Raw genomic sequence first — 16,837 nt, forward strand, 5'->3', positions numbered from 1 at the left:
AGCCTATAGGTTTATCTGCTAAGTCATCAGTAGCCATTGCCTTGCCCTCCTTGGTCCTAGCTTGGTTGGAGAGGTGCCTTGGGCGCTGATCATATGTAATATGGTCAGTCTCTAGGGCATGTCCTACTTGATAGGGCAATGTCACTGTTCCTTGGCTTTGCCGTTTATGAGCGGCCTTCAAAACCTAGGTGCACCCACCTTTTAACCTTTTTATCTCAGTTCTTGGTTCCTTTCTTCCACCTTGCTGCCCAACATCTCAGCTTTTGTTTTATATTGCAACTGGTGGATTTCCCACATTTTTTCAACTCAGCGCTGAATAGCCTCCCTGGCCCCAACAGTGGGTCATATGACCCATGTTTATATAAGCAATCCAATTCAGTGTGAGAAGGGAGTTTGTATTTACTAGCAGAAGCAGGTTAGATTTTATATAACGTTACAGTTAATCGTTGTATGACTCGGTTTAACTTAATTGTGGTGGCCTATGTGGTAACGTCCCTGACTGGTGATTGCCAGACTGGGGTTAGAGTCCCGCTCGAACTCGTTTGTTCCTTTGGTCGCCGCAATCTCACATTCCTTTTGAGCTAAGAATGGGAGTTTGGGGGAGCCTAGAGGTATATATGCAGCCATTGCCTGGCCTTCCTTGGTCCTAACTTGGGTGGAGAGTGGGCTTTGGCGCTGATCATAAGCATATATGGTCAGTTTCTAGGGTATTGTCCTGTTTGATAAGGCAATGTCACTGTCCCTTGCCCCTGCCATTCATGAGTGACCTTTAAACCTTTAAAGGAATATTGTCCGTTTTGTGTCTTTCATGGAATTATTAACAAGAAATATGTATTTGTAATTGAATTATTAGTGAAGTGGCATGTTTATTTTGTTACCCTGTTTAGAAAGTTACTTGCTACATTGCTGTAATCAGTAATCGAAACATAAAGTTTGAAACGTAGATAAATATATGAATCTAGAATCTTCTATAGCAATGTGAAGTTAGATTTGTGAATAAAGAAAACGGAAATTTAAATAGTAAGACAAAATATTTGGATGGGTCCGTTTTATATATATATATATATATATATATATATATATATATATATATATATGCATGCATGTATATATATATATGTGTAAATGTATGAATTATATATATTAATACACATATACTGTATACATGTGTGTTTCTATCCATCTATCTATCTATCTATCTATCTATTCATATATATATATATATATATATATATATATATATATATATATATATATATGTGTGTATGTATGTATGTATGTATGTATGTATGTGTGTGTGTGTGTGTGGTTAAGACGTGAATAAATACGAGTGGGAATTGTAAATGATAATAGTATATTTGGATCGTAATGAAAATATCTAATCAAGTTGGAATCGGTAATTGAAATTTGAAGTTGGAATCAGAGATGAAAAGTGAAAATGCAATAGAGAAGAAATGTAAATTTGGAATTACAAATATAAAAAGGAAATTGTAATCTTAAATCAAAATATTGAGTTGGAATCGTAAAAAAATTAGATTGGAGACGTGGAAAAATAATAAGTTATAATCTCATTAAAGTATTAAATTGGAATCTTTATATATAAAGATTCCTTAAACATATTAATATTAACATATTAATAGGTGTAATTATACTTACGAAGGACTAGACGATCGTTTGTGGTCTCTCGGCTTCATCTGTCAAGAAAAGAAAATTATCTTTTTATCACTTTGCTTTATGTCACTTGATTAACTAATATGAACTTGGTCACCAATGTTAATGTTTTAAAACGATGTTGAGATGAAGCATTTTTTAGCTCCGCTGTATAAGAAAGAGCAAGTGTCAATATTTATATACTGCTCTCTCTCTCTCTCTCTCTCTCTCTCTCTCTCTCTCTCTCTCTCTCTCTCTCTCTCTCTTAATATATATATATATATATATATATATATATATATATACTGTATATATATATGTATATATATATGTATATATATATATATATATATATATATATATATATATATATATATATATATATATATAATCAGTCACGCTCAGTGACAAGACGTATAACTACTCAGTCTCTCCCCGTCCCTTGAGTAGGGGGAGCTAGAGTAGTAATACCCTGGAAATGGAGAGGGGTTCGGTAGGGAGAGCTGGAGTAATAATAACCTTAAAAAGGGGGGGGGGGGAGTTAGGAAGGGTTGAATCTGAGTGTGTGCATATTTATCTAAGTAATTAGCCGTTATTTTTGACGGGTTACGTACACTAGTTTTGTTTTAATGAAAGATAAATCAAGGTGCCTTAAATTGTATGAAATATTTATCATCTCTTGAAATATGTTAGATAGCACCCCTCATATGCTTAGGGATGCATGAACTAAAATTGCATAAATTGCTTTAGATATTGGTAAAAATGCAAGAACACATAAAACAGTATGTCGGTCTCAATTACCACCTTTCGTTGCCTATCACGAAATCCTTTGTTTCTTGGAAATTCTCATGTCTGCAATCGGCATCGGTTTCTGATTATGATGATTTGTTCCTTGATATGTTTCTCATTGGACGGATTTAAGGATACCTTGGTTCAGGGCTAGATTTTGTTACGAGGTGAAGTCTTCTTATTTCATACCATCCCCCACGTAATACTAAGGTATTATTATTATTATTATTATCATTATTATTATTATTATTATTATCATTATTATTATTATTGTGGAAGGAGACCCTCTTTTAGGCAGGTTGAGTTAAAAGTAATGGCTGCATCGGCAGAGTTTATTTTCTTATCCAATTTTTCTATTTTTCGGATAAGCCTTATTACTAGCCAAGCTATAACCCTAGTTGGAAAAGCAAGATCTTAAAAGCCCAAGGGCTCCAGTAGGGAAAAATAGCCCTGTGAGGGAAAGGAAATAAGGAAATAAATATACGATGAGAACAAATTAACAGTAAATCATTCTAAAAACAGTAAAAACGTCAAAACAGATATGTCATATATAAACTACAAAAAGACTTATGTCAGCCTGTTCAACATAAAAGCATTTGCTGCAAGTTTAAACTTATGAAGTTCTACTGATTCAACTACCCGATTAGGAAGATAATTCCACAACTTGGTCATAGCTGGAATAAAACTTTTAGAATACTGTGTATTATTGAGTCTCATGATGGAAACGGCCTGGCTATAACGAACATGATGGAATTGATGGATTTTAACAGCCATGTCTTCTCCTTCATAAGATTCGATACTACACAGTATTCTAGAAGTTTTATTCCAGCTATGACCAGATAGTGGAATGATCTTTCTAATCCAGCAGTTGAATCGTTGAAATTAAGAAGTTCAAACTTGCAGTGAATGTTTTTGTGTTGAACAGGCTGACATAAGTCTTTTTGTAGTTTATATATGACAGATCTATTTTAGCGTTGTTACTGATCTTGGGATATTTTATATATATTGTTGATTACTTCTAATGTAGTTTATTTATTTCTTTATATCCTTTCCTCACTGGGCTATTTTTCCCTGGTGGGGGCCATTGGAGTTATGGCATCCTGCTTTTTTTACTAGGGGTGTAGCATGGCTAGTAGTAATATCGATTAATGCCGGGAGAATCGGTCTATTTTTGGCATGGTAAATCCGTTACACACTTTGACCCTTTAAACTTTAATTATGTTGAATCTCATATCATGGTTTTGTTAGTATTTCTCATTCCTTTTGTTGCTGATATATTAAATGTTTTATTTTTTTATTTCACTTGTTTTACTGTCCTTTCGTAAGGCGAGTTACTGTCCTTTCGTAAGGCGAGTTGCTGTTCTTTCGTAAGGCGAGTTACTGTCCTTTCGTAAGGCAAGTTACTGTTCTTTCGTAAGGCGAGTTACAGCCCTTTCGTAAGGCGAGTTACTGTCCTTTCGTAAGGCGAGTTACAGCCCTTTCGTAAGGCGAGTTACTGCCCTTTCGTAAGGCGAGTGAGTTACTGTCCTTTCGTAAGGCGAGTTACTGTTCTTTCGTAAGGCGAGTTACTGCCCTTTCGTAAGGCGAGTGAGTTACTGTCTTTTCGTAAGGCGAGTTACTGTCTTTTCGTAAGGCGAGTTGCTGTTCTTTTGTAAGGCGACTTACTGCCCTTTCGTAAGGCGAGTTACTGTCTTTTCGTAAGGCGAGTTACTGTCTTTTCGTAAGGCGAGTTACTGTCCTTTCGTAAGGCGAGTTACTGTCCTTTTGTAAGGCAAGTTACTGTCCTTTTGTAAGGTGACTTACTGTCCTTTCGTAAGGCGAGTTACTGTCCTTTCGTAAGGCGAGTTACTGTCCTTTCATAAGGCGAGTTACTGTCCTCTCATAAGGCGAGTTACTGTCCTTTCGTAAGGCGAGTTACAGTCCTTTCGTAAGGCGAGTTACTGTCCTTTCATAAGGCGAGTTACTGTCCTTTCGTAAGGCGAGTTACAGTCCTTTCGTAAGGCGAGTTACTGTCCTTTCGTAAGGCGACTTACTGTCCTTTCGTAAGGCGAGTTACTGTCTTTTCATAAGGCGAGTTACTGTCTTTTCGTAAGGCGAGTTACTGTCCTTTCGTAAGGCGAGTTACTGTCCTTTCGTAAGGCGAGTTACTGTCCTTTTGTAAGGCGACTTACTGTCCTTTCGTAAGGCGAGTTACTGTCTTTTCGTAAGGCGAGTTACTGTCCTTTCATAAGGCAAGTTACAGTCCTTTCGTAAGGCGAGTTACAGTCCTTTCGTAAGGCGACTTACTGTCCTTTCGTAAGGCGAGTTACTGTCTTTTCATAAGGCGAGTTACTGTCTTTTCGTAAGGCGAGTTACTGTCCTTTCGTAAGGCGAGTTACTGTCCTTTCGTAAGGCGAGTTACTGTCCTTTTGTAAGGCGACTTACTGTCCTTTCGTAAGGCGAGTTACTGTCTTTTCGTAAGGCGAGTTACTGTCCTTTCATAAGGCAAGTTACTGTCCTTTCGTAAGGCAAGTTACTGTCCTTTCGTAAGGCGAGTTACTGTCCTTTCGTAAGGCAAGTTACTGTCCTTTCGTAAGGCAAGTTACTGTCCTTTCGTAAGGCAAGTTACTGTCCTTTCGTAAGGCGAGTTACTGTCCTTTCGTAAGGCAAGTTACTGTCCTTTCGTAAGGCAAGTTACTGTCCTTTCGTAAGGCAAGTTACTGTCCTTTCGTAAGGCGAGTTACTGTCCTTTCGTAAGGCGAGTTACTGTCCTTTTGTAAGGCGACTTACTGTCCTTTCGTAAGGCGAGTTACTGTCTTTTCGTAAGGCGAGTTACTGTCCTTTCATAAGGCAAGTTACTGTCCTTTCGTAAGGCAAGTTACTGTCCTTTCGTAAGGCGAGTTACTGTCCTTTCGTAAGGTGAGTTACTGTCCTTTCGTAAGGCGAGTTACTGTCCTTTCGTAAGGCGAGTCTACCACTTTCTTAGTGGATAGGCTTTCCCTTTTTCCATTCTATTTTATTTTCCCTTTTTCGGATATGGGCCTCGAAGATTAAACGGCGGATTATATATTGTTCCTGGTTTGTATCTTGGGGAAAGACGTTAGACGTCATAAGAACTTTTTATAATTTTTTTTGTGCAATGTTTGATATGTCCTGAAATAAGAAAAAAACCAGATGAAATTTAAGCTTGTTGCTCTTCATTTATTTTTTCAGTATCTGTACTATATCTTGTCAAACAGATTTATGTCTAACATTTTATTTATTTATTTATCTGTTTTTTGGGTCGAGTATGGCGTTTTCAGCCAGTCATAGTTATTTTTGTTAAGCGTATTATTTGGTTAAAAATTATCTTTTGTCGTCAATTTTTATTTTCGAACATTATTTTCTCAGTGTAACTTATTTTCAATTTTTTTTTTTGTGAGTATTGTTTATTACTGATCATGTTTTTAATGTCGACCATACATTATTGTCAAGAATTTTTGTCAATCATGTTTTGTTTAGCATATTTCTTTGCCAAGCCTATTTTTCTTTGTAGAGTATACGTTTTTGTGGAGCAGAATTTATTTTAATGTGGAGCATAGTTTTATTTGTCAAGCATACTTATTTTTTTGTCGAGCATAACAAATTTTCCTTTAGTATACTATTTTTTTTTGTCAAGCAACTTCATTTGCTAAGTATGCTTTTTTGTCATGATTGCTTTTTTTTATATACATATTTTTGTTTGTCCAGAAGACTAATTTGGTTGAACATAGCTTTTTCGAATTATAGTTAATGATATATACAGTAGATCCCTTATACAATTCATCTTTTCAATAGAGTAATAAAATAAATACGTGGATAAGAACTGACGATTAATACTTGCTTCATTAACTGTTAGTTTCATTAAATAAAATCATAATTATATACGACGCTGAGAACTATGTAGGTCCGCTGGAGTTTCAAGTGTTACTTATAACAAACAATGCAAATTATTATTATTATTATTATTATTATTATTATTATTATTATTATTATTATTATTATTATTATTATTATCGAGTATGCATAATTATGCAAAAACTATGTGACGAGTAAAGTAATAGAACAAACGAAATTGAATAAATTAACATTAATTAGACAAACTGAATAAAAACATTTTATAATGAATAAAGTAAGGTACAAAATAAATATTGAAAAAAGACTATTGATCGATTAAATAAAGAGACTACGTCACAGCCCATTATATTTTATTTATTTATTTATTTATTTATTTTTGTTAATAGTTACCCAGAACTTGAAAACGAAAAGATCACGTTGAATTTACGTCCCTCTCGAGCAATAGAATCAAGAATTTATTCTTCGGACATTTATAACTAAAATAAATCATGAGAAAATATATACATATATATATTGTCTCATTGAAGAATGCATAACTCCTAACCTAATCATGCACAGCAACGCAATATCCGAAATAATAAATAAGCATCTTAAGGACAAACTCGCAGTTGGGTATAATATGTTCGATTATCGTTTTCCGAGTAATTTAGCGAATCTCCGCTCATAAATATCCGCCTGTAATCTCGAAATGAGCGCCGCTACCCAGCGACAAAAACACAAATCGCATGATGCGAAAGGCAAATTGCAAAACAAGAGCGCGTTCATACGTATACTTACGATTGGGGCGTCGACATGTCGTGACTTTTGATTTAACGAACGCTGTTGTGTGTCGTGCGAGGCTGCGTTCAGTAGGTATAATTCTTGACGCTTTAAAAGAGCAGCTGTGTGAACGCGACCCGGACGGGTTTTTGGTGTGTAATGAGAGTGGGAAATGAGAGTTAGGTATAAAGGGAGATGCAATCATGGTGAGAGGCGATGTAAGAATAAGGAGGTACGAATGGAGGGAAGGCTAAAGAAAAGTAAATTTGAGAAGAATAGAAGAGGTAAATGGAATAGAATAAGTGACATTACGGAATTAGATGTTGAATAGAGGAAGGTCGAAGCAATCATGGTAAAAGGTGAGGTAAGAACAGAGAGGTACGAATGGAGGTGGAGAATAAAAAAGGGAAAGTTGAGAAGAATAGAATAGAATAGTGGAATGAAATGTAAGTGACATTACGTAAATTAGATATTGAATAGACTCAGGTCAATATTACGTTGAAAAGAGTAAGTGGAAATTGAAAGTGAATGGGATGAAGATAATTGGAAAAGAGTTTTAACTCTGAGGTGGAAGAATCTTTATTAAAAAGGAAACAAAGGGATGAATAAGAAAGTTTAGAAGTATGATGGAATAAGGATAAAGAAGAAACTTGGACATGGAGTAACTGATGAGTAACGAAACAAGGAATATATGAAATGTAAAAAAGATATTAAAAAGTAAAGTTGAAGCAATGATAGACTTAAATTTAAAGGTGAGAAGAATATGCAGAAGGAAGAGAATAACCGAGAACAAAAAACTAGACAATATTGGAAGATAAAGTAAATGAAAGAGAAATGTGATGAAGAATAAAAGATTAAGTTTAAAGGGAAGATGTAACAAGCGCTTAGAAATTAAGAATATGTGATAATTTCAAAAGCACTTGGAATAATTAAGATGAAACATTGCTCAAAATTTTCTAAAAAGTTTACCGTATTCGAAAGGAGTTGTAGCAATCTCCTCTATATAATAAAGAGCAAGAGTCTGAATATATATATATATATATATATATATATATATATATATATATATATATATATATGTATATATATATATATATATATATATATATATATATATATATATATATATAAATATATGTATATATAATCTTTGCTGACACGCTTAGCGGCAACCACTCAGAAACGACAATCTCCCACAAATTGCCAAAACTGCCCTGTGGTAATTAGAAAAGGGGGAGGGGTGTGAAGGGTTGAATTTGTGTGTGCATAGGTATCTATATATTTATCCATCATTTATGACGGATCGCGTACACTGGTATGAGAATAATGGGGCCAAGAATAGATGAATGTTACTACATAGACAGGAGTGAAAAGCGTCATGAAATAAGAGTAAAAAAAAGTATGAATACATCGATGATAAGAAGGTAAAAAAGAAAATAGTACAAGGCAGTGGTATAGTATAATAAAATTGATAATATAATCTGGAAGTATAAAAGTACGTCAAAAGAAGAAGAATATGAGAAGAGGTAAAGATGAAATAAAAGATGCATATGGCCATGAAGAAAGAAGAGTGCATTGAGAAATGGTTCAAAGGGAGTAACAATGCCATGTAAAATGGATACACAAGAAAAGATATAAGTATGGCTGTTAAGGACCATTTGAACAAGAAACGGTTCAATGATTATCAAGAGTAAAATTGTAATCCAGTACGGTATTATTACGTTCATATAAGAAAATTATTTGGGGAATTTGAAGTAAGTATGGTTGATTTTTCAGCCAAAATAGAAACTGCTTTATATCAGGCAAGGTTATTATACCTTAGTAAGCATGAACAAAAGTTGAAATTTTCAGCTTTACATGGTGACTTTGCCTTGCGATATCTCCCCCAGAGACAAATTTGAATGCCAGAGAGAGAGAGAGAGAGAGAGAGAGAGAGAGAGAGAGAGAGAGAGAGAGAGAGAGAGAGAGAGAGAGAGAGAGAGAAGGTCTCACTAACCTTAGCACGGGCCCTGGGCGTAAGAGTGGTCCCATCGACTGCAAAAGGTGCTTCACATACGGCTCTCAAAAATAGATCTGGAAGTTAAATAGAATTTGTGTTATTAAGCGTAGTTCAATTTTCATTCTTTAAAAAGAACCATTCCTCTGGTGTATATTGGCTAAAGTAAAATATCTAATTTCTAACTTCTGGTATGTTAGACTCAGGGTCTGTGTGGCCTGCTGACCTCTTGTATAGAATGGTACTGTACGTGTATTTATACACGAAGAAATTGTATGCATACATTTTAATAATACTTGAAAAATTTATACGTTGATGAAAATTTAGATGGACATTTATTTTTGTAAATTTAGTTAATATATTTCCAAATTGAACAAAAGGTATAGAAGTATTAATTAGACTCGTATCTGTCTGACCTGGAAAAGAAATGTACTGTACGTATATTTAAACACGAAAAATATGCATGCATACATTTTAATAAGATTTAAAGTTTTTGATACGTTAATGAACATTTATTATCGTATTTTAGTTAGTAGATTTCCAAATTGTGCAAAAGGCATAAGATATATTAATTAAACTCGGGTCTCTCTGACCTTCCAAAGAACTGTACTGTACGTGTATTTATACACGAGAAATGTGCGTGCATACATTTTGATAATACTTAATATTTTTGATACGTTAATGATCATTTAGGTGAATATTCATTATTATATATTAATTAATATTCATTATTATAAATTCAGTAAAAGGATTTCCAAAATGTGCAAAAGGCATAAGAAATAATAATTCATTTGTTAATTTATTCTCTACCTGGATTCAAACTATAATGCTGCTGTTGCCTCAGTTGCATTTCTCTCGCTTCGTCTCTCCAGGCATCTAGCTCCTCGGTACTCCTGAAATAATCAATAAATTAATGGATACTATACTTCATTTTTTATAATGAGGCGCATTTGCACTGACTCGCAGCGGTGCCCTTTTAGCTCGGAAAAGTTTCCTGCTATCTGATTGGTTAGAATTATCTTGTCCAACCAATCAGCGAGCAGGAAACTTTTCCGAGCTAAAAGGGCACCCCTGTGAGTCGGTGCAAATCTGCCTCACTAAAAAGAATTGACTATACAACTGTTATTTGTATAGAATTAATTGTTTATTGTATGTGTTTAAAAAAATTCCAACTTATACTGATTTATATAGCGAGGTTGTATTGCCATCTACGTGAACTTGATGAAGTTCTCATAAAAAATTGAATTTGGGTTATTTGTAGCCACTGCCCCCCCCCCCCCCCAGGAACAAGAGGATTAAAGGCGGAAGTTGTGAAGGTTCTTATTCATCTGACTTACAGCTTTGCTCTGGTGCTAGCACAGATGTTGTGAGAAAAATAAGACTAGTAATTTGAGACATTAAACGAAGCGAGCTATCCATGATTAATCTCTAAACTAATCGAAATTAGCAGTTGTCTATTTATGGACTAAAATTTTAGACTTTCGGCCTTACTTGAAGTATATTTTTTATTGAATTTGAATAAGCTGTCTCCTCCTGTGTTCATCCGTAAACGAAAGGATAAGAAATAAGAAAACGATGAGCTTTGCGAGACACTAAAATGAAAAAGGGTTTAAGTGAAAAGTGGTGATTTGTAGCCGTAGACTCTGTCTTCATATGCAAGTCGTCCATTCATCATCATCATATATATCATCTGTTCTGCTTACTCTACTACCGTGGGCTACCTGACGGTATAGAGCCCGTGATATGCCACGTGCATATCCTTCTAGATCTTTATAATCAAGCTATGTAGTAGACTAGTCCATAGCGATTTTATTATTTTTCTAAGATAATGTTTACTTCGAATTCGTCTCAACATGTTAACCTGGTCGAGATATCTAAATTTCGTATTCTTAAACATTATTGTGAAGGTGATTGAACCGCATAAAAGAAATATAAAAGGAAAACTGTAGGCTTTTGATTGAACCGTTTTGTCTGGCCCATTCAAAATACGATTGAAATTATCACACAATTTTAAGCAAGATATCTACGGTAACTTATGAAGCGTTGATGGCAAAATGAGGGAAAGCATTATCTGTATACAAGCATGGTTAAAAGGAAAATTTATATGAAGGAAGTCGTTGATTACAAGATGAAACAGGGGTTAGAGAGTAAAGACACAGCAAATTCCTTTGGGCTAAAACCAATATTAGGACAGGGAACTGATCTTGCAAGATCTGTTATGAAATTGACTGGTTAGAAGAGGATACAGTAAGTTGGTTAAAAGTATATATATCGAAAGTCTATGAGTCGAACAGTTTTTCAATGGCGATAGAATGGGGGGTGGACTCTAATATGCAAATAAGTACTGACAATATGTACATGGGTTAAGTGCTAAACTTAGCTTTGTATTTGTATGAAGATTTTAATGCAGAAGTTTACTCTATAAGAAAAAATTAGGATGTGAATGTGAAAGTGACCTTTGTTTTCACCTACGGAAGCCACCTCTTATGAATAATGGCCTACTAATTGAATATATATATATATATATATATATATATATATATATATATATATATATATATATATATATATATATATATATATATATCATTTCTAAATAACGGCCTACTTTTATACTGTTTGTATATATATATATATATATATATATATATATATATATATATATATATATATATGTATATACATATATATTATATGTATATACATATATATATATATATATATATATATATATATATATATATACATACATACATACATACATACATATTTATGTATAAAGTATATGTATTTATATATTATAATCACACGTGTATATAAAAAAACATGCTTACATAAGAATATACTAATAAATGTATAAAAATAGATTTCACAACCCCACGCTCCGAACCAATTTATTTTACCCTGTCTCTATTCATGATTAAAATCATTTCTTCCATCTCTAGTAACTTTCCGCTTTACTTTCATCTGATAGGTATAAGTATTAAAGTATGATGGATCAGCGCCCTCCGTTTGTTCTATTAATAAAGAAGAAAATCTTCGGGAACTTAATGGCCATAGATTTCTCTCTTTACACTTGTTATCCCGGAGTTGTTTGGGCTTCGATCACGAACCCTGGTCTATGAAATATCTTGATTAAAGGCCACCAATTACCCTTCCGTGTCTTTTCATCATTTTATTCCCAATATTACACTGTATTCTGGAAGTTTTATTCCACCTGTGACCAGGTTGTGGAGGGATCTTCCTAATCAGGTAGTTGAATCGATGGAACTAAAGAAGTTCAAACTTGCTACAAATGTTTTTATGTTGTTGACCAGACTGGCCTAAGTCTCTTTTTATAGTTTATTTATGAAAGATCTAATTAATTGTTGTTACTGTTCTTAAGATATTCTATATTAATCGTTCGTTACTTCTCTTCTAATCTATTTCCTTATTCCCTTTCCTCAATGGGGTATTTTTCCCTGTAGGAGCCCTTGTGTTTATAGCATCCTGCTTTTTCAACTAGGGTTGTAGCTTAGCTAGTAATAATGATAATAATCATATACACGTGACAGCGTGTGGGGAGTATTTTATTATGCTCTTCTACCAACAAAACAAAAAGATTTTATATAGTAGTCTGTGATTAATAACTTGCTTCGGTGTAATTATCTTGTCGTGTTCTTTCCTGAAGAGTGTTTTGTTCAGGTCGCCTACCTATTGTACTTTTGTAAAGAATTTTGAGAGAAAAACAGACTAATTCACTGTTTGCCTTACCGTGTCCTTCATCATCTCGATCCCAGTCATTTTCCTGAGTGGATTTATCCTTGTTTAGTCTACCCACATCAGAAAAAATGGGATTTTCATATTCTACCGTAGGAGACCGACTTATATGTCCTTGACATGCAGTATACTTTCATTACTGCAGTACTATTCATTTGCGTAAAACATTGTATGAATGATCTCAACAGTTTGTTTACCCGTAAAAACATAGTTCGTGATTTTATAAGTTTTCTGGGAGACACAAGCAACTTACTTCAGTCTTTGCATTGCGACCATTTCTCTTGTAGCTGCCAGCTGCTCTCTTTGCCTTCGCCGTTCCTCCCTGGCCCTTCTGTGGACTTCACTCACGGTGACAAGTCTGAAATGTAATAGGATAACTCAGGAAGACTGGCACCAACTACAAATTTAGGAATAATTAATCGTATATTTTGTAATTTGCTATGCATTGTTGTTAGTACATATGCCTGTACCTTACAACAGTCCTTGGACATTACGTGACTACTTATTTCCTTTTATACAAAACTTTGGAATTCTTTTCCCTCTAATTTTGTCATGAGTTTGAATTTTCACACTTTAAGAATTGTATGTACTCCTTCCCGTGTGGCTAAGCCCCACCCTTCTCCTAAACCCATTCCGTTTTCTTGTTTTCATTGTGCTTGGGCAAACTGTTACAATGAAAAATGTTTACTACTACTACTACTACTACTACTACTACTACTACTACTACTACTACCCCATACAACTGACAATTAAATATATCTGTAATCTCTTGCCAGTCTATTTTGAAATATAGTTATATGTCTCAGAATTGTATCTATAACTCCCACGATTGTAGATATACAGTATATATATATATATATATATATATATATATATATATATATATATATATATATATATATATATATATATATGTATATATATAATATATATATGTGTATATATATATATATATATATATATATATATATATAATATATATATACATATTGTACTACGAACATTTATTAGAATTTTCCATATTTGAACTCTTTATTTGACGAGAATGCTTGAAACTGGACCATAAGCTTTAACTTAAGAAATTTCCTAAAAGCTGACAACAGTTACAAGAAATTGAAATCCAGAGTGAGTGAATGACGTCGTAGAATGGTATATTGGTGCCATGGGGATTATAGACATTGCTTTTTTGAATAAAAAAAGTTAATAAAGATATTGATAATTATATATATTTATCATACTTTGGTTTCTGCGTATCTCTGTTGTTCATCCTCGCTGCCAGTCCTTGTTTACTCTTCCGAAACCCATCGCTCGTCCTCCTCTGTGGCCTTCGGTGTCTCTTTCCGGAGCATCCTGCTCGCAGATCTCGAGGGCTTGGAAGCTGTAGGCTGACGATTGGTAATGGCAACACTGTCTCAGCACTCATCTGGTGAGGTAGAATGAGATAGGTGGTTGGTAATAATTTTTGTCATCGCAAGGAAGACTTGTGGAATTAACGAGTACTTCAATTAGACTATTCTTTGACGATGATTAGTTTAATAGAATCTTGTTGAGGCAATTGAGACATTGCTTTAACAATGCTTCGGAAAAGGTTGATACGATTCGAATCTTGGCAAATTTTGATACCATTTAGGCTCGCTTCACACGAACGGATTGATGTCGTATGGTTTTGTTCGTACGGATCAGAAATCAGTGAAGATCATTGAGGCCCTTCACTCATTACCCGCTCGGATGAATTTCCGAGCGGCAGTTATTTACTAGCCGCGTGCACTGCCAGCCCTCGCGGTTCCAGTGTAGCGGAAATTCCTCTCGTGTGAAGACATGCCTCCTAACGAGCGTAAATATTTCCATTAGAAAAAAAATCCGCTTATATGACGATATGCCTCCTAACGAGCGGAAATATTTCCATATGGAAAATATTCGCTCGTGTGAAGAAATGCCTCTTAACGAGTGGAAATATTTCCGTACAAAAAAAAAAAAAAAAAAAAAAAAAAAAAAAAAAAAAAAAAAAAAAACCGCTCACGTCAAGACATGCCTACTAACGAGCGGAAATATTTCCTTACAGAAAAAATCCGATCAAGTGAAGACATGCCTCCTAATGAGCGGAAATATTTCCGTACGGAAAAAATCTGTTTGTGTGGAGACATGCATCCTAACAAGCGGAAATATTTCCCTACGGAAAAAATCTGCTCGTGTGAAGACATGCCTCTTAAAGAGCGGAAATATTTTCGTACGGAAAAAATCCGCTTGTGTTAAGCGAGTCTTAATCATATGTAGCCACCCTCACATAGCATTAATAATAATTGGCTTTGACAATGGTTTGGTAAAGGTTGTGGAGAAGGTTGGTACCATTAATTATATCTTATGGAGGTTATATAGACGTAGAATTTAGCGATATAATTTAACCATAAAATTTTTATAAAACTATTTCATAAATTTCTCTTGAAGATGAATATTGATTAGCTTTAAGCCATTGAGAGATTCTAGATATAAAACAAGTGTAGAGAATGAACTTAAATATCTACAATCAAATAGCATCAAACTCATTTATATGAGGGTATGAAATATAAATGAACACTTTTGGTAATTAATAATGAGGATCATTTATTATTTCTGGTGTAGAATCACATGAGAGTATAATAAATTGTGAACTAGGGTGATAGTTGATAAGTAATCCGGTTAATACGGTCTAATTCATAACCAGATGAATTGCAGATGAAATGTTATGACTATATATAGGCAAGATCGTACTTGTAACAGCCTGTCATATCATCATTGTCATTGTGTATCTTATTACATATTTACTCTTAAACTACATAATTTACTAAATAGCTTACAACTGGTTTAAAGAATTATTTCTATTAAGCACTGCAATACTGTACTGGATAGCGTGAATGTGCAAAAATAGCATCTCTTGAAAGGATTAATACTGGCCTTTAGCAAATAGGGCATAGTATAATGTGTCTTAAACACTACCCCTCTTTTATTGGATTAAATTAACGGGATCTAGAAGGATGATCTCTCCCTAGTTAAGGAAATGATGTGAAATGGTCTGTGTCATATTTCATATTGGCGATACTTCACCTGTCTGTCGTCTCTGTTAGTTGATAGAGTTCAGAGGTCCACATGTGGCCTCTTGAACTCTTCACCACTTTGCAAGTGACTTTAGGCAAGGTCCTTTCATGGTATAATCCTTGCTCAGCAACTTTAGGCAAGAGCCCTTGCTGGTATAAGCTTTACTCAGCGACTTTAGGCAAGAGCACTTGCTGGTATAAGCCTTACTCACCGACTTTAGGCAAGAACCCATGCTGGTATAAGCCAACTCAATCCAAACACACTACTAACCTGTCTGTGACACTCCTTCTCCTTATCGCCGACAGGTTCACTGTGAGGACGTCGATATCCCTCTCCGATGTCCCCCTCGAGGCTCTCGAGGTCGTCCTCTATCTCAATATTGTCCTTTTGGAGGCGCAGGTGAAGGCTTCTCCTATGAGCTGCACTGTCTCTTCCTTGAGGGTCGTTGAACATCATACACTGATGTGGGTCGAACTGCCCCTGACTTGGTGTCATGTTCTTTAGAAGTCTTTGCCTGATGGATTCATCAGGCATCTTATTGATAACTTTCATCTTATCTCTGGATAATGGGGACGAATCCTTAAAACAGTCGCAGGTCCAGGAGGGGCAATTGTCGTCCTTGAAAGGGCACTCGTCCTCGAGATTTTGATCAGCCGTCAAATCGTACTGAGGTCTCTTGGGAAATTCGATGTTAGGGGTCAGAAGGCAAGCCGAATTAGGACTTGCTGGTCGTCCGAGCGTGTCTCGACCGCTATCCAGGGCTTCTCGACTGAGGCGCAAGTGGATGTCTGAGCCAACCTTCCCGTCTCTTATGGCTATTTGAAGGCTATTAGAAGACGCTGAAAGGTAGCGCACACATCCCGAAGTGGCGCTGGTGGAAGAACTTCTATTTTGGCGCTTTTTCCTGTAATGATGACATTCGCTGCTCGCTCTAACCTGCGTCGTTTCTTCCATTTC

General features: G+C 35.0%; 1 protein-coding gene and 1 long non-coding RNA gene across 2 annotated transcripts in view; one reads left to right on the top strand and one right to left on the bottom strand.

The window, feature by feature from the left end:
* The window catches only part of LOC137617335 (uncharacterized), a 388,681-nt gene that overhangs the window by 16,007 nt on the left and 355,837 nt on the right, over positions 1 to 16,837 (top strand). The window lies entirely within an intron of this gene.
* LOC137617333 (uncharacterized) overlaps positions 1 to 16,837 on the bottom strand; it is a 53,931-nt gene that overhangs the window by 3,993 nt on the left and 33,101 nt on the right. The window contains exons 3-8 of the mRNA XM_068347358.1: positions 16,151 to 16,837; positions 14,047 to 14,231; positions 13,062 to 13,166; positions 9,860 to 9,942; positions 9,050 to 9,126; positions 1,657 to 1,694 (exon numbers count right to left, since the gene is read on the bottom strand). The exon at positions 16,151 to 16,837 is cut by the window's right edge and continues 479 nt beyond it. Of these exons, the coding sequence (XP_068203459.1) occupies positions 1,657 to 1,694; positions 9,050 to 9,126; positions 9,860 to 9,942; positions 13,062 to 13,166; positions 14,047 to 14,231; positions 16,151 to 16,837 (1,175 nt within the window). The remainder of the gene's footprint in view (positions 1 to 1,656; positions 1,695 to 9,049; positions 9,127 to 9,859; positions 9,943 to 13,061; positions 13,167 to 14,046; positions 14,232 to 16,150) is intronic.

Source organism: Palaemon carinicauda, chromosome 23 (genome assembly GCF_036898095.1).
Source record: "Palaemon carinicauda isolate YSFRI2023 chromosome 23, ASM3689809v2, whole genome shotgun sequence".
Lineage (NCBI taxonomy): Eukaryota > Metazoa > Arthropoda > Malacostraca > Decapoda > Palaemonidae > Palaemon > Palaemon carinicauda.